Raw genomic sequence first — 19,083 nt, forward strand, 5'->3', positions numbered from 1 at the left:
ACAAGGCCATTTCTAGGAGCCCTATCTAAAGACCTAAACAAAAGCTATCTGGCATTCTGTGTCCTTTTTCAGTGCCTGCGAAGGCAATGTTAATCATATTGTATACTCCCATATTGTGATACCATATACTCTCAATTTCCTGTATTCATTGTCCAGTCTTCTGTGATACTCAACTTGAGTGTACCAGACACCTGCACCACACATTTGTGTAATAAATACATTGATTTTGTGTTGAACTCACCTTAACAATTCCTTTCATTGACTTATCTAATACGTCTTCACTACCGTGGATCTCTGTGTGGCTCATTTTCACCATATCAGGACCAACGGCTGCAGCCATCAAAAGCCCCGTTAGGCTGCCCGATATGATTGATGCGGTGGGCAGAGTTGTTGGAGCTCAGACTGTGAACTTACAACGCAGCATTGATTACAACAGGGATAAGTTTGCGGCTCTGCAAAGGAAGATGGAGGACATGGAGACCTTCCTGAAGGGTGGACGTGAAAATTGAGTTGCGGCTACTCGTCAAAACAACTACCCCAATCTTATCCACTTTCAGCCCCGTAACCAGCACAGGCCTTGGCCAAGGCCGTCGCTGGAAAACAACTCCCCTGGAGAGCGCTGAAGCGAGACTATCTTGCTCCTCCCTTCCCCCCCTCCCACCGACATCTGTGGTTTGGTCTCTGCCCGGGTCATGACCAAGGATGTCTCCTGGCCAACACAATCTTCATAGGGAGAATCGGACTGATTGTGGCCTAGGTCGAAGGCGCCAACCCAGACCTACTCACACATTAACTTTTACCTACTACAGATATCACCACCCCCCCACCCCCATCCAACGCCTTCGCCTGCTTGTTTCCCCAGGGTGGCTGGCGGGTCTGTGTCCAGCGCCTACCATGGCTGCAGGTCCAGATGCTGCTTGTCTACTCCCCCCCCACTCCCCGTTGCAAGCCACGTGTTTTTGTAAATGTTGTTGTGCTTATGTGCTGAGGTTTTTGTCTGTTCCCACACTGTACTCCTCTAGGAGCATTGTCTGGGTGTTGCCTTTTTCTCTCCTCCTCTCTCCTCATGTTATGCTGTAACCGCTGTGCCGAAAATGGCTGCCTAGGTAGGCTCTCCTGCCAAAGTAAATTCCTTGTCTGTGCAAACTTTCATGGCGAATAAAAACCAATTCTGATTCTGAACTGTATCCACTGTGTTTAGCGCCTGAGACCCACTACCTACATCACAACAGTCCTATATGACTCAGTTGGGCATACTAACGGCTTACGGTTGTGGGTTCAACGCCCCCAACTTGGGAGTATGTACACTATATTGTTTGAAAAATGGGGAACTGGATAAAGATGCTCTTGAACGTAGATATGAAGGCTAAAACAATAGTTTATTTAAATAGGCCCAGGCTTGGGATAGTAGGTACTGTCGTGGGAGATTGATTATGGGGTGGCAAGGCAAACTAGAGAAGGTTACCCCAGACTAGGTTCTGGGGCCTAAAATTGCTGACTCCTAACTGCGTAGGTGAAAATCACTGCGCAGTTGATAAACTCCGCTTGAAACTGATGAGTATGTCTGGTGGGGGACTTGATTTGGCAAAACTAAGTATGAGAAAGGAAATGGTATCCTTAGAAACATAGGCTGTTATGCAATAACGGCCTATGATGGGGTCGTTAGGCTCAAGAGGGCCTGTCAAGAAAGGACGAGGGAATGAGACAGGGGGTAAAGAGTAGGCAAAATTACTAAGAGCTCTTATCTCATGAGACCACTTTCATTGCCAATAGTGATCAGAGCTGTGGAGAAGTTCATCAACATCTTTACTAGCCAAAACAGTTCCTAAAAGGTAAAGATGGGGGGAGGAAGTTAGAATACTAGGAAATCTAGGGACTTTCTGAGATAGTTCCTTCATATCATCCAGGGCGGGGGATTATTCTCATTTAGCCTATAAAACATGAGTTTTGGGGCATTGGTCTTTGTCTTTTCTGTATGTCTTGTGAATGCGCTATTGCCTTTCCGAAATAAACCATCAAGCTGCCTTGAGCTGTTGAAAGATATTTGGTCTTCGACTCCTTTTTCTACTACCTTCTACGGACGTCTTGATTTCTACAACAGTACATATGCCTGACACAAGAGAACCAAATTTTGTTTGTTTGTGTACACATTCACACAACTCCATCCTGTGTTTGAGCTTTATGAGGTACACAGTTCACTCAAGATTGTTATTGTCACTTTACATTGATCCTAATGTATTGCTGCCTGTATGGACTGAATTTGGTAGCACATTATCCGTTTATCATGAAGTTTCTCTGTGCGTGACATTATGAAGGAACATATGCTATGCTTTGTTGGTTGCATTTTCCACATAAGGAGAAATATACAAAATAAGCCGAAAACGTAATTCAAACCCAAATTCTGTAGTTACACGTAAACCTATATAACTGGGGTATTCAACATTGATACAAATCACTTGGATCTACCACAATTTGTAATGACAAACCAGACTAAACTGATTATTTAAAAAATATGAAGGGCTGCCAGGTAGCTTGTCAAGTCGCAAAGAAAAGTGAGTTATTTGTGTGCAAGTGCCTCTCTTTCCAATAATGCTATATCACTTGCTGACTTGTAATTACTGTTAATCATCAGGCACCGGTGACACAGGCCACAGAACGTTATTACTCAAACCACAATGACAAGTTGTACATTTCACATAACGCACCCGCAGCCGCTGACATTGTTAAACAACGCCTTGGAATATTATAAAAGAGTGGACTGCAAATGTAGCAAACAATTATTTCTTGATTAAACACAATGCTGACAGGCTCATTTTAGTGGAGGAAGTTGGGATATCACTCAATATGTTACAATAGTTTTAAATGATGAGACAACTATTTTTATGAAGTCCAGGGTAACTGGCTATTAATAGGTAATCACCACCTGCTACCCAGGGTAAAAGCAATGCAGGCAAAATAAAAGGAGATGCAATGTTTTTTAATTGGAATTACATAAAAGTATTTCTGTGAGGATCAGCAGCAAATGCTTCAATTGGTATAAACAATTTCAAAATATGCTGTTTGGTCAATATGCTGTCAATATGCTGTTTGGTCACTGGTTTGTTGTTAACAGATCTGGCACGGCAATTATCCAATGATGGGGCTTCTTGTGGAAGGGCGGGTGAGCATCTCTGGAGCCTCTCTCTTCATCTCTGTTCTAGCTGTTGTGGCCTTGCAAAGCTTCAGCCATGAAGAGCTTCCCAAGGTTCTGAGAGGTGAATTCCTTCACATTCTGGCAGTAATTGTTAATTTGCCCTGTTGGGGATGCACGCCACACAATAAGTGGGTTGTCAGAAGAAAGGGAAGTGTCAGGAGGGGGTTGAGGGGAAACATCAATAACCTTTTATAAGAATGTAATTTGAACATAATGGTGAGATAATTACTGAACCAAAGGTCACTTTCACCGGACTTGGAAGGGCGTGTGTGTGTTTACCTGCGATGAGAAGGGTGTCCATGCGTGGAGGGGGCTGAGGAGGCTTGAACATCTTGCTGATGTCTTCCTCGGGCAAGGGGGGTTCCCCTCTGCTCTGCCGCTGGGTGTTCTCCTGCTGGCGCCTCTGGACATACTGGGGGGGAGGAGGAGACGGCAGAGGTGAGACGAAAGGGAGAGGTGGAAGAAGATGAGTTGACAATAAAGAGGTGGGAGGATAGTAGTGTGTGTGTGTGTGGGGTGAAATGAAGAGGAAGAGATGAAGAGGTAGATGGAGACAGGAGTTATGTGTGACAGGAATGACGTGATTTGTGTGTGGTTGACAGCCAGTAAATCAATGATGTGCTTTGTCCCTGGATATCCTAAAAGCCCTGTTAATTTAGGAAGATAGAGGAGGAAGAGAGGCAGAGGCAGGAGATGGCGGGAACCTGAAGGGTTCTATCTCTAATAATGCCAGGAATCTGTATCTGTGTACGTATTAGAATGGTTTAGTTTCCAACGAGTACCTCGAGAACTGGGAACTCAGCAAAGTACATTTTTTGCAGGTGTCCCTTTTATAATCCAACAGAGTGCAGTGCCGAGATTGATGTTGTTTGGATTAGCTTTTCGACATTTTCAGGGGGTGTTTCGGTGGATGGTAAGTAAGCTTTTGTATTTCTGCTACCCATCCCAAAAAAAAGTACACACATGGCCAATCGTCGCTGTGTTTTACCAGTTTACGGACACAAAACCCACCACCAGGAAGAAAATAGAATAGCAGTAGAAGGACATTCCAAATTAGGTTTTATTTGAAACTATGAAAATCAAATTTTGAAAAACATTTTGACAATCCACGTCCCGGGATTGAATAGTGTTTCTCGGACTGTCGCTCAAAAAAGAGAACAATCTTGGCACGGGTGCCAACCCTAGCTACAATTAGTTTGCAGTGCTGCTTTTAAAGGGTAGCCTATACTGGATTAAATTCTGGCTAGCTAACAGAACGACAATATAAAGTGGATACTTTCAGTATAGATCAGTGAATTTTGTTACTGTAATCAATGTGTTTACTGATGTCAAAACTACCTGCACACAACTCAACACCAAATCAACTACGACATGAAAATTACCAGCGCGCGCATCACAGACATGGGCATTATTCCGACAATTTAGCCTCCTTGGTCGGTTTCTTAAGGCATGGAAATGCCTTATCTAGCGACTGGAACATTTTAGTCTACTCGGTCAGTTGTCGTGTCATTTTATGAGAATGCGACACAGAAAATGCAAGACTATTTTACAGCATTGCATAGCACAAAGGAAAAAATACAAACGTTAATATAAAAATAGAAAACACCCCTTAGTAGGGATGTAGCGATATACAAATCTCACGGTACGATAATACCTCAATATAAATGATGACAATGAACAAGTTCCCTTTTTTCCATCTGATCAACATGCAGGCCCTGTAGTAGATGGGAAGAGATTGGACAAAGGGCAGAAGAAATAGAAAGAGATAAAGTGTGTGTGTGTGGGGGTCAAGGAAACATGATGGATCATGAAGGTAACCAGGGAGATGGTGTTAATGGCTAGGCAGGGATTGTGCGGAGGGAGAAGTGAGGTGTTAGCAAGAAGTGGTGTTCTGGAAGGTTCTCTGTGATTAGACCATAAACAGATTGACCAAGCGTTTCTTCATGCAACAATGACTCCCATGACTCTTTTACTTCTACGACTAATGCGTTTTATTTCCTTTCAAAAATCCTCCCGGTGTTCACCTGGAGGTGAACACTGGTTATTCTTCTGACAACTGTATTGGCTAGTCAGTCAACATTCTGTGGGCATCCATGACAGATGAAGCCATTTAAAATGTTTGAGTGTGTGTTTGTGCATGCACGAGTGTTACCTGGTGTTTCTGCTGCTGCTGTTTGCTGAGGTTGCGACTGTAGGTATTGTACTTGACTATGTCCTGGCTCATGTCATCCACTCTGTCCATCAGAAGCTGCAGGCTCTTCTCCAAGTGGTTGCTGCAATTACATCACAACACACGTTGCTTTTTCTACCCACAGCCTTCCCAATCAAACTCAGAACTCCTGTAAACCAAGCTGCACTCTTCTTTGTTAAAAACTCATGCTTGCTATTCTACTATCAAACACATACTGTGTAAGAAAGTGATGTTTGGAGCGTTACACGTGGTTCAGTATTTTTTCACAGGCATAAGAGAGGTGGCTTCCACACCAATAGTAACACTCCCAAGGCACTTGTACCTCGGGCAAATTTGACACCAACTCATAGGTTCACGAGTTGCATATCAATTAGCGGCAATGCAGTCAGATTGGCAATTAGGTAACACCACTGAACACCGGGAGAGAGCACCAGATTGCCTGGCATCGACTTCTTTTCTACTGCTCTACCTTTACAAACCATCAAGGCATCTCAAGACACTGGTCACGTACTGGCTTGCATGGCCTCCTGCTCAAACTATCATAACTTTCCAGTTCTCTGAGAAGACATGGGATGTACCCCTGAAAGCTGTATCGATTGCAGTCCCATCGTGTCTTTTAACAGATGAGCAGTGGATCGGAGTTTAGGCTTTTTTCTTTTGCTACTTTCATTTCTGCAGAGAAAGCAAAACTCTAACAATTTTGTTTTTATTTCTGTTCCATTTCTGTTGCTTGGGAAAATGTTTGGGTTACATATTTTCTATCTAAACATGCGAACGGAGTTTCTTAAAATGCAGCCATGAATCTGTTCAATGGGCCTCATTCACCAAATGTTCTTAGAAACTTATTTTTTCTTAAATCCCACTTACGCAGTTTTTCACGAAGATTCTGGCATTCATCAATGTTTTCTTATTTGGGATTTGTTCTTAGGTAAGAACAGAATTCACGCATACCCAAGAGCACTCTTACACATAATTGAGAGCTGACATGTTTGCGCAAAATAAGTAGTTATACCGTTTTCGTCCGTTCTAATTTAAAATCGAATATTTCTCTCCTTTTTGCAACTAATAATTTTCATTATTTTACACATAATTATATGTTTGTTTGTTTTTATACACTACACTTAAGCTCATTTGTAAAGCACTTTGAATTGCCATTGTGCATGAATTGTGCTAGGCATATATAAATAAACTAGCCTTGCTTTGCCTTCAATTCACATCAATTATGTTAACAGGGAACCTTGCCATCTTATTTATTTGCATAATGACGAGTAACGGTTGGGACGCTTTAAGCTACCAAGAGCAGTCCTCATGGATATTTGTAACAGTCAACTGTCTTCTAGGCTATGTTTTGAAATATGTTTTTTTGCTTCAGAATTCAGATTAAAGTTAAACCATTTCTTTTTCACTTCATCAGTTCTGCGCCCTTCTCCAGATACAGCGTTCACTGCATGAGTAATTGCATTCCATGCATCGGTTTTATTTACTGCTTTGTATCCACCGCTGACGCTATTAAATATGATTTACATTTACGTTTTACATTTATGCATTTAGCAGACGCTTTTATCCAAAGCGACTTCCAAGAGAGAGTTTAACAAAAGTGCATAGGTCACTGATCATAACAACGAGATAGCCCCAAACATTGCAGGTAGCCAAACATGAAGCATACATTGTGAAAACCAAATAACTCCCAGAGGGAAGAACAATAAGAGCATGTAGTTAGACAAGTTACAATTAAACAGCAAGAACCACAAAAGTGCAAGAGTGTACCTGTGGAAAAAAGCAAGCAACAATAATATATGTCACAGCGAGTAAAATAATTTTAAGACAGTTACAACAAACCAACAAATGTTGTCGTTTGTCGCGAGCTTCTTTGTGTTTTTCTGTCTTTTGTCGAGGCCTCCACCGCCAGTGTGCACATGGCCCTGCCATCTCACGCCCTTTTATGGGAATTAACGGGGCGTTTACCTATGCTAAATAGGAGCAACGGGGCATGAGCTTTCAACTTACGAAATATTGGGATTCATCATTCTAAGACCACACCTGCGAACAATTCTGCTGTTTAGGAACGTCATGAATCACAAGTCAATTTTTCTTAGGAACTTTAAGAACAAATTTAAGGAATAACTTAGGAAGATATTGGTGAATGAGGCCCACTGTTCTTTATTTCGAAAATACATTTTTATAACTTGCTTTCATTAAAAAAGTCAAAGTAATTCTTGGAATTTAAGCAGTTATTAATTTCCTGTTTTGAGAGGCTTTATGACGACTGTACGGGCCCAATGAACACCTGCAGGTCTGCTAAGTGGTCTCAGGGCAGCTAATGGAAAAGGAGCTACTGACAATGGCAAAATTCCCCCAGAAACCACACAAGTTCTACACAGTAAAAGTGAACAAATGGAACCCTTTCACAGAAAACATTTGCTGCTACTTTCACCCTCCTCCCCTCATCCTCCTTCCGCTGGCGTGCTTTTTTGTCACGACTCCCTTTCTCTGCCTCCCTTTCTTTTCGGAGTTCTTGGAGTCCCTGGTACCTCTCACTGAGAGCAAGTTGGGCCACAGGAAAATAAAAGGCCAGTGTGGGAAAAAAAGAAGTTCTGTTCACATATGTCTCTATACAGAAAGGTGTAATTATTTGGTCGCTTGGAGGCCGGAGCACTAATCCTTACACTAGCTCCATGGGGGTGAGGGGTGCTCTGAGGAGGATATGACAATGACAAATGTCACAGATTGGAGAATGAGACAAAAGAAAACATTCAACAAAAAAAGGATGTGTGGGGGGCAGGTTGCAGTCAGGCAATCTGACAACTTTGGGGAGAACAATTGTGCCGCTATGCAGTAAAAACCTATAGCGAACTTAAATAGCATGACAAGCAAGCATATTAGAAAGCGTGAGTTCCAAAACGACAAATATATTAAACTACAGACTCATTTTGGTGCATTTTAAAACAGTCACTAGCTAAATAGCATGGTAGAGCTACGAGTGAGCTACATTTAAGGTGGCTCAGACAGAATGGCCAATTAAAAGAGACACTCCCATCGTAAATTTAGTGAACATAGCACAGCTAACATAATGCCCCTGGCAAAAAAAGGGTTACTGGAGTAACGTTTAAGTGGAAATGGCCTGTTGGTAGAATCAATCATTTTGTCTTAAGTCAAAAATGTGATCAACCCATGTGGACTGTCTGTTTTTGATCTATTCGGTATCGAGTATTGAATCAGTATCGTTTCAGTTTCAAGTATTGTTTCGGTATTGAGTATCGTGATACTAAACTTGGTATTGGTATCGAAGTAAACATTTTGGTATTGTGACAACACTAAACCATTCACTCGACTGCTGGGCTGGTATGCTTGCGCTAAGACATCTTGCACAGCGGAAGTCCTGTCAGTTTGTAAATGACTGCGTTGTGTTTGGCTGGGCCGGACTGGTTGACTGACCTGCTGGAGAGGTTGAGCAGCTCATGTTTGTCAGCCACGGTGGACTTCTCCTCCAGTTCCCACATCAGGACATTGATGAGGTGGGAGTTCTTGATGACGATGGGCACTTCCTCAAACATGTGCTCGAACCCAATGTTGGCCTTCTTCAGTCTGATGGGGAGACAGACGTGGGGGGTAAATATTTGATTGTTACTTTGCTACATGTTTGTTGAGTATGTTTTTTTATGACTCTGCATATGTGAACAAGTGAGAATAGGGGTAATATATCCATTCTTGGACAATGAAGTTTGGTCCTTTGATAGATAATTAGGTCATCAGAACAGTCTGTCATGTCCTATGTAAAGGTGTGCTTTTTGGCCTCATCTTATGATCCCATTATATTCAACCCATTCAGATTACGTTATGTTACACACAATCAAGATTAGAGAAAACATCAAAGCATAAACAGCAATCAACTAATACCAGAACGGTAACAACTGGCTTATTGTGTCAACAGTTAGGACGGAGGGGAAACAGTTTGCTGGCGGTCAGAAGTGAGCTTCACAAACTAAGACTCCGTTACCCTTCATTCATCACTACCCCCCAATCAAGATGCAGAGCATGTGTTACATGAATTATCCCCACGAGACCTTAGACCATGTCAAATTCATAATTTTGGGGTATTCTCTGCAGCAGGTGGTAGCAACCAGTCTACTCAACCGTCTTATTACTGAAGCAGCCCCAGACTGCATAAATCTGCACCGATAAAAGCTGAAACAATTAGGAGAGGAGATATTCATGCTCATGCAGGGGATCAATGGCAGAACAACTGAACTTGTGCAGTGTTCACACCAAAAGCAAAACAAATTTGTGCAAATTAAGCTAATTTTCGCTTCACGTTCATTTGTGTTAATTCGCGCAAATCGCTCAGAGCCAACAATTTTTTCCCCATCGTCAACCATGTCCGGATTGACTACTATAAACGAATACAAAGTAGTGTCGTATAGCAGAGGATGCCCACAGACAGTTAGAATACTCTTGACCTCCTTTTCTTCTAAAACGTCAGTGACATTTCAACACTGATACTGTGTTTGCATTGACTTTACATGTAATCTCGACATGCAAATAATTTGCTTCCATTTCTTTGTGAACACAGCATTAGAGCCTGACCGATAAAGGATTTTTAAGGCCAATATTGATACAAGTATTTGGTGATTAAAACATCTGATATATCCAGAAACGCGTAACAAAACAAACAGATTTCCCGAACACTCTGCCCGACCCAGGCTGGATCAGCTGGTTGTAGGGTTTGTGGCGTTCTAAACATGAGTGTTGCCAACAGGGATGTTGTAGAGTGCCCTCCTGTGGACAAACTATGCAACACCAACACTCATAACATGGTTGAAGGATGTTTCGTCCGTTTTTTAAAAATATTAATTTCTCGGCCATTGTAAATGCCAATACCGATAGTTTGGAAAATGACTAATATCGGCCTGCCAATAAATCTGGCGGGCTCTACACAGCATTAGAGAGAGCAATATGAGAGCGATACTGAGAGAGCGGCAGAAAGAAAGAACATGGGGAGGGTGAAAAAATAGACGGAGCTATAAATAAAGAACGAGGGAGGTAAGGGCAGGAAGGGTCAGAGAGAGAGAATTCCCTTTATTTGCAGATGCAATTTGAAAGCAATTACTATCAGCCTTAGGGTCAGGATGAGAATAAACATTGTACACTTGTTTACTTGACACGGCTGACAGACTGAAATCATAGTCCTCAGCAGGCTTCTCTAAAAGCCACTGATGGTTTCCCCTGTGGATAGGCAAGCCTGAGTTGCCTTAAAATTAATGTAGAATCTCACATCTTGTGTGGCTCGAGTTTTTTCTTATAAATGTGTGTGAGCCGTTTGTTAAAAGTATTATGGCACATTGCTACATTCTAGAATACAGTATTTGTGTGTATATCGCAACAACAACTCACCCCTCTGGTGTAAAATCCTTCTCCTTGCAGATCTCCATCAGTTTAGGTGTCAGCCTGTAGGCCTTGAGGGACAAAGAGCCCTGAGCCGTTTTGATAGGGTCTACATTGGGGCGAGAAAGAGCAAAAGAGCGGTATGTGTGTGGGGGGGTATCAGAATCCTGTTATGGAAGGATGAAAACCCACTTTACTTGATCTTACCCAAGGTAATCCAATTAAATCACAGGTGAAATAAGCGATTTGAATAAGTGAACTGATGACTCAGCTATTGTGAGTCTCAGGATTTGAAGGACGGTCCATGTTCACCCTGTTATTTCCTCTACTTTACCTTGACCTGTCTGCCTCCCAGTTGCGTGAACTCTGAAGTTATCCGACAGTCTAACTGAAGAAAACAGGCTTTTCACAAGGCTTGACTGGAAAGCAACTCACTGGACTCATGCGAGGAGGAACAAAAAAAATCAATTATCTCCCGCTTGGTCTTGATTGGTGATAATGTCGATTCCTTAGAGGCTTTTTTCTTCCATTTAGGTATGCATTATTGATTGACATTAATGCAAGCTCTCATCAAAGATGAATAAGGCCTGCCTGTGGAGCTGGTCTGGAGGTTCGAGGAACATCACTCCTGCCTATTATGTCAGAGGGAAATTAGAGTACATGACACCACGACCCTGAGGCCGACTTGGAGGTGAGCACTGAGTTTGTGTGTGTGTGTAATTGGGTGTGCTCACGCCTTCGGCGAGCACAACCATTGTTCTCTCACATATATATTATTATTATTGTTGGAATGCTGCTTCAGCATTCCAAGTATTGTTCTTTGAATCTTTATTCAACTTATTTTTATTATTATTATTTATCTTCTATTTCTTCCGTGGCACCTTTCAGCGCCTTCAAATCTTCTGCTATTAAAACCGTTCAGCTATCAAAAAAATCTGCAGTTTCAGGCCATGGGTGCTATGACTTTTCAGCTTTGTACCTCTTATGCTTGAATTAATATAAATCAATATTCATAATATTTTTAACATGGGTTTCCAATGGAGTTCTTTCAAATCCTCTCAAACTTCTTTAAACTTCTTCAACTTCCAAATCCTTCTTCTTCCTCAATCTTTCAGCTAGAGCCACCATTTAAACTTTAAAATGTTGACAAAACCCTAAACTATTTTTAAATAATTCCACTTTTTGATATCTATTCAACTTTTTTCAATATCACTGATTATGTTTCATGACTTTTTCAAGCCGTTTCTGAGATTTACATGGGTGTGTACGTGAAACCCTAGAGTGCAGACTGAAACGCTTACAGTGGAGGCCTGAGCTTCGGATGTCGTTGAAAAAATATTTCTAGTTTGCCAGCATTGCCACAATTTTCGCTCTTCATGCTTCGTTTTTGGATCAATAGATAGCTAATTTTGTGCTGGTCGTAGACAGTTGTCTGTGGAATCCAACAGACTTACACATTTGTTCAGAGCCCCACGAAAGCGAGACAAAGTCCAACTCTCGCCCCATAGAGACCAATGCAAATCTGGTGACAAAATTGTCAGAGAAAGCAAAAAGAACAAGATTTTGAAACTGCAGGTAGAGTCGTATTTCTGACCGCAGACATATAAAGGACATCTCTGGTTTCGGCAGAGTCTTGGGTCTTGGAAAATATCCGTATTTTTTGGGATTGGACGTATAGTTTTGCGTCTAGGTTAACTTCTTTGAGGTGTGGATTCTAGCTACATTTCTGTTATTCTCTGCCCTCAGCACGTTAGCAATCATAGCTGCACCATCACTGTGGCAACGACAGACACGCACCACTCAGTCTCTCACACAGGTGATTGGTATTAGCTGATTAGTGGAGTCACAAGACAGAGTTTGATAGTATTTCAACCTGATACAATTTACAAGAGGTGACTCTGCAGGTGCTGCTAATATCTCTTTTACTACTATTGCTAATGGAACTGTTTTATTCTACTACACCACTGAGTGTGTTTACTTGACCATGAGAAACCCGATTACTAGCAATTGTCGGTTTATGCCAATTATACGATTACTCCGTTTACATGTGTAATTAGTTATGCGATTACTCAATAAGCGCGTCTACATGATTCTTTTTATTAATCGTTGTATGCTCCACGGACAAAACTTGCACCATCATCCTTCTGCAACAAAGTGTCGCCGTGTCTTCCTGTATCGACCCTACTGCTGTATGTTTCATTCAATCAACACATTGAATCCTACTAAGAAAGCCGAGTAAACGCACTCAATGATAAGCTACATCTGCTACTGCTATTACTATCCCAACTATAATTTCAGCTGTTAAAACTAATATTCTTGTTACGACTAGCTAGCCTACTTCTTCTGTTTAACAGTTCAGCTTTCAGCTTCTCCCGCATTGTAGGCTATTTAAGCCCTTAGTTTGTTAGATGATGCAGTTCAGCTTCCACACTGCCTCTTGAAATTCAATTATTTCTTCGATTTCTTCACAACGTTCAAACTTATTCTCCCGCATTGTATTTAAGCACTTAGCTTTGTTAGATGATAAAGTTCAGCTTCCACACTGCCTCTTTTGTGTGACTCACACATTTTTGAAATTCATTTCAGCTTGCGGATATTTTCTCATTTATGTAGCCTATTTTCAGCAATTTAAAAACAAATAATTCATCTTTCAGCATTCCAACGCATTTTCTGGAGGAAACGCACTTTCTAGTCTTATTCTTCTATTTCTTCCTTGACACCTTTCAGCAACTTCAAATCTTCAGCTATTAAAACCGTTCAGCTATCAAGAAATTCAGCAGTTTCAGGCTATGACTGCTATGACTTTTCAGCTTGGTACCTCTTATGCTTGAATTAATATAAATCAATATTCATAATATTTTTAACATGGTTTTCCAATAGAGTTTTTTCTTCAAATCCTCTCAAACTTCTTTAAAGATCCTGTAAAGTAAATTCCATGTTTTGCTTCGAAGTACATTATATACGTGTGAAATGAGTTCCTGAAAGCATGTGCAAAGCGCTAAAACTTTGTCACACTGAAATGTGGAGTTAAACCGAAGAACAGTTTCTCTTCCGTTTTCAGATCAGGTTTTAATGGGCGGAGCCAAAAAATGCCCTATCTACGTCATTTCGCCCTATCTACGTCAGATCACTGAATGGCTCCTCCTGCTGTACTGTTATTGTAGCCTACATCAGCTAGCTAGATAGCTTCAGGATGTGTCCCACCACCCGCAACTGCATCTTCCCTGGATGCAATAACTCCAGCTGCGCTGCAACGCCATTTAACCTTTTCAAAATCCTGTTAAATTTGCCTGAAAACGCCTAAACAGCATACCCAAAGTAAATTGAAAGCTGTTCTTGAACCATTTGGAGTACATGCATGTAAATGGTCTCCTTTGAAAGCTGACACTCTGAAGTTATTTCCCCTGTTGTCAGGTCCCCTGTCAGTCCTACTAGTGTTGAGTAATAGAAGCTTGAACACAAGGAAAGTGAAAGTTTCTATTTCTGCCTAGATTTTGTTTTGAAAACAGAGGCCTGAAGAGGCCTAGAGGTGGTAGGTATTAGCTGGAAGAGGGAGTCAGATGGCTGAGCAATGAGGGAGTCAGGCTAGTAATCTGAAGGTTGCCAGTTCGATTCCCAGCCGTGCCAAATGACGTTGTGTCCTTGGGCAAGGCACTTCACCCTACTTGCCTCGGGGGGAATGTCCCTGTACTTACTGTAAGTCGCTCTGGATAAGAGCGTCTGCTAAATGACTAAATGTAAATGTAAAATGTAAGACTAAATTGGACCACAGGTTGAAGCCTTACCCAATTCAAAAAGTCAAACATAATACTACAATATATTCATATTTGACACGTGTTTTTATAAGAGTACATCCAGGCATTTTCTAAAAGGGTCTTTTGGAGACTCCAAAATGACCCTTTGTAACCAAGGTCAAATACTTAGGATAAAAAGGGATTATTTTTCATAATTGTTATCTCTAATGAAATGTGGTACTTAGAACTATCATATATAATAGCTAAATCCCTAATTAGTATTACTGAAACACAAAAACTGAAGCATGAACACATTGGAGTGCTTTATCTGATTCCCAGGATTGTCGCACAAAGAAGACTGATTCTGTCAACCATATTGCGCAATCGACTTTTATTTTGAAGGCTCCAAAGAGACATACAAATGAGGTATTAGCATTTTCAGATAGCTCTCAGCTACAAGGCTAATGAGCTAATTTCAGAGCCCGTCAAAGCCAGTTCGAGAAATTTGTTTAGAACTAGTGTGGGGGGGGGGGGGGGGCAGGACGCACAGACCTAGTTGGCTTTAGTGGGCTGTCAACGGGGCATGGAAGCTCCTATTGGGTCAAACAAGGTATCAATCGAGAAAGGGGAGGGTTCAACGGACATTTTGATGCCTTCATATCGTAAATACTCCGTTGATAACCGGAGAAAAGAACACTTTTGTGAACAAGTTGTTTCTTCCGTCGGCTAACTTGCATAATGAAACAAAGGGTAATGGCTATTCATGAATTTAAAACATTGTATTTGGATGAATTACTTTACATGGTTAGATACTTTGAACCCTTGGGAATGTACGCAGATCAAGTTTTGATGTGTTGTTTGCATACCTGGACTACACTGAACCTTTGAGGGTAAGTAGAGACGTTTGGCTTTGGTGTTGTTTACAAAGTGGTGACTGGACAAAGACGTTGACTAAACTTGTTGTTGTGACTCGATCTTGAAATGGTTTACATATCTACAAGCACAAGAATCATAGCTTTCCAATGATGTGTAACATGTGTAGTAGTCTAAAAAATGTATTTATTAACATTTAGTGCGTAGTAACTGGGGGAGGAGGGGGCAGTGTTTCGGGCCCGCGGGCGGGCCTGCACGAAAAACAGGTTAAGTTCCCTATTGATAATGAAAGGAAAAATAGGTGGATTGATTTTGTGAAGAGCCACGCTCATGGAAAGCTTCAGATAAACTCCAACAGCCGCCTCTGCACTGACCATTTCACGGCGGACAGTTTTAACATGGACCAGAGACAGACGGGGTTCACCAACACACGGCTTCTCTTGCAGCGCGGAGCCGTACCGAGCATCGCCCCTCCGGCCGTTCATCCTCCGGTCACACCTGGACCATACACCGCCGCCAGCAGTTCATCACTCAGTTCTGTGTGCTTGTTATAATTATACTAGATAACTTTTCAAGAGGTATCTCTGCTATGAGTTAGTGCAAACCGCTAAATTGATATTAGGCTACTCGGTGTAGAATGATAGTATTTTGGTGAAATGGTAGCTAATGTGTTAGAAGTAGCCTAGTTGGAGAGCTCACTGTCTGCTGTCTCTGGTGTCCATTTTTACTGTTACAGCTCAGGGGAACATTTCACTTATATGCATCTGTATGTTTCACTCATTGAACAAATAAATTGTAATTCTATACGGTTTTGTTCGGCTTGACATAGCATCCATTATCTGGATCGAAGGTAGGCACTAGGCAGCGAGGGGCGGAGCTTCAGCTCCTTCAGGCGACACGCCCCCCCAGTCTCAAGCAGAGAAGACTGCTGATTTTTTCATGATTTCAAAGCCTAATTTAACATACTTGTCGGTGTTATTTTTTCATTAGAATTTGGATGGGTAGTTAATAACACATTATTCTGTGGTGTGGCGAACTTAAAACTTGTTTCCTGGTCCACTTTACAGTATCTTTAAACTTCTTCAACTTCCAAATCCTTCTTCTTCCTCAATCTTTCAGCTACAGCAACCATTTAAACTTAAAAATGTTGACCAAACCCTAAACTTTTTTTTTAAATCAGCTTTTTGATATCTATTAAACTTTTTTTTTATATCACTGATTATGTTTCATGAGTTTTTCAAACCGTTTCTGAGATTTACAAGGGTGTGTATGTGAGAGCCTAGAGTGCTGACTGAAACGCTTAGAGTGGAGGGGAGCTTCGAAATCAGTTTAAAAAAGTATTTCTAGTTTGCCAGCATTGCCACAATTTTCTAGCCTGGCTCTGCCCTCCTACGTACTTCCGCCAATTTTGATTTTGCTTCTGTACTAGGTCTGGCCATGAGGTAAGTAAGTCAGATGTCTCAGGTTAATTTTCTACCGGCCAATCAGCGAACAGAGGGAGTGGCTGTCGTGCGCTAGATTGTGTTGTAGTTCCGTAATGGCGGCGGAGAAAGATGCGAGCGAAGCCATTCGGTCCGTTGTGGCAACGCTGTCGAATATCTATAAACTAAAGCCTGCTGTATACCAACACGCACCAGGGTGAGCTACAACGACAAACCCTGGTTTACAGCTAAACTCAGAAGGTTGAGGTCAGCAACGTAAAAAAAATAGACAACGTTGATGTCAAAAGTTTCGTCTTGCTTGCGATTGTGTTGCTTGTATTTTTATTTACGTTCCGTTGCATGGTTTAAGTTGAAATTAAGTTTTTGTGGCAAAAAGTGCCTTTTGTCAACAAAGGGTACTCTACTTCATAACGTCAGCACACGTTAGCAACGACGCATGGATACAACGTGCATAGATGTGCTGTTGCACAGCGAGTATTGTGCCGTGGTGTACTAGCAGCACATGTAGGTTACATTTAAGCAAATCAAGAATGCATGTACAGTAAGTAATGTCACATTAAATACTGTATTTAAACTCAAGCTTGTGTGGTGTGTCGCTGTCTTCAATGCCACAGCCTAACCTTGATGTCAAAAGAAACGTTTTTCATTTCCGGCGCAGTCAAACAATCCCCTTAAAGGCCATATGGCAGGTTAAACACTACTGTTGATTAATGGGTACATGAAGCACTCAAGATATGTATATCATTTAAAATATCTCCAAATTGTGACTCCAAATGGTGTTAAAGACCAGTTTTTGTCGTTTTTGGTGTTAGCATTAGCATATTAGCGCAAATCGGCGATGACGTCATGTTGGGGAGTTGTGGAGGAGAGAAGCCTCAGCCTTGTACTAGAACTATGGCGACTGACTGGGATGAAGAAGAGGTGGCAAAAACCACTAATGTGTATGATGGCCCGCATCCGTATAATTTCGAACCAAGTAGACATGAGGGCAAATGAGGAATTGCCGAGACCTGATGGCCGTCAAAGCCAATTAAATGGATGGTCCGAGGAGAATGAGTGGAGAGTTGGTGAAGTGTCCTGGTGAGTTGCTATCATTTAGCAACGCAGCAACGATCTCTGGAGATAGTCTAGAACAGCAGTGCACATATACCATTTTTTTTTTACTGTCAGTGAATAGCACCGAGTGAAAGTCAATGTTTTCTTTATATCTAGTGACAGTGATCATTCAGGGCCTGACATTAAATTTTTGAGGCACTTGTCCTTTGGACAAGTAGCCCTACATTTACATTTCACTTTTCCATGCACAAAAGTCACGTCCGGGTAAAGATTGTGCCTTTGACCAACGAAGATAAGCTGTAATATTATACAAATGATAACAATTGAGGTGATATAAAAAAAATGTATTTGTTACATTAAACATTTACACAATTTCTGCAGAATGAAACCCTTTCTGTTATGTAGCCTACTGTATTGCAGCTTCGTCCCAATATCTCTACAGACCGTGCAGCTAATTTAATGCTCAACACTTATTACTTGAAAGAGGAATTACTGTGTCTTCTCAGTTACACTATCAGGACTTGGAAATACTGTGACTTGCAAAAGTAGGCAAATGGCTAGTAGAACATAACATTTCAGTCAATCAAACAGCTGCAAGACACAGTGAAATGTTATATACAGATAGCAAACTAACGTTAGCTAGCATCGCTAACGACATTGGCTAACTCAACTTCGGTAGGCCATCCTCAGTATTTGCAAGCTGGCCAATGCAAGTACAGTAACATGGCATTTTATTTGAGTTTAAACTTGTCCAGTGGGGCAGGTACATTTCCCTGCCCTACAAAAAAATCCACTTGTCCCGGACAATCATGTCGTTAGCTGTAGTTCAGATAAGTAGACTAGTACTAGCGGTAAACTTATCTAGAAAGAAGACTATGCTATGGGCTAGCTATGGGCTAACTTGCCAGTCCCACCTAGAAATCCCCCCAAGATCATCCCTAATTAAATATTTTCCCCAACGTCGTAAACACATTTCCGATTAGATGCCCCGTATTATATTCCGTTTTGTGACACCCAACAACATCAAATACAATGGATAACAGTTTAAATGTTTATAACCAACAAGCAAATAGTACAAATTCGTTGGAAAAATTAACCTGCCATATGGCCTTTAAGTTTGGCTAGCAACAGCAGCTAGGCTAGCTTGCTCGTAGCACAATTTACGGAGGTCAGCTTCTCCACCGTGCAGGGCTCTAGTCTAAGATCAAATGG

General features: G+C 41.5%; 1 protein-coding gene across 1 annotated transcript in view; it reads right to left on the reverse strand.

Moving 5' to 3' along the window:
• Positions 1-2,956: 2,956 nt before the first annotated feature.
• The window catches only part of LOC134022958 (eukaryotic translation initiation factor 3 subunit H), a 59,161-nt gene continuing 43,034 nt past the window's right edge, over positions 2,957-19,083 (reverse strand). The window contains exons 4-8 of the mRNA XM_062464715.1: positions 10,776-10,875; positions 8,820-8,969; positions 5,346-5,466; positions 3,473-3,605; positions 2,957-3,294 (exon numbers count right to left, since the gene is read on the reverse strand). Of these exons, the coding sequence (XP_062320699.1) occupies positions 3,197-3,294; positions 3,473-3,605; positions 5,346-5,466; positions 8,820-8,969; positions 10,776-10,875 (602 nt within the window). The 3' untranslated portion in view covers positions 2,957-3,196. The remainder of the gene's footprint in view (positions 3,295-3,472; positions 3,606-5,345; positions 5,467-8,819; positions 8,970-10,775; positions 10,876-19,083) is intronic.

Source organism: Osmerus eperlanus, chromosome 7 (genome assembly GCF_963692335.1).
Source record: "Osmerus eperlanus chromosome 7, fOsmEpe2.1, whole genome shotgun sequence".
Taxonomy (NCBI): Eukaryota; Metazoa; Chordata; class Actinopteri; order Osmeriformes; family Osmeridae; genus Osmerus; species Osmerus eperlanus.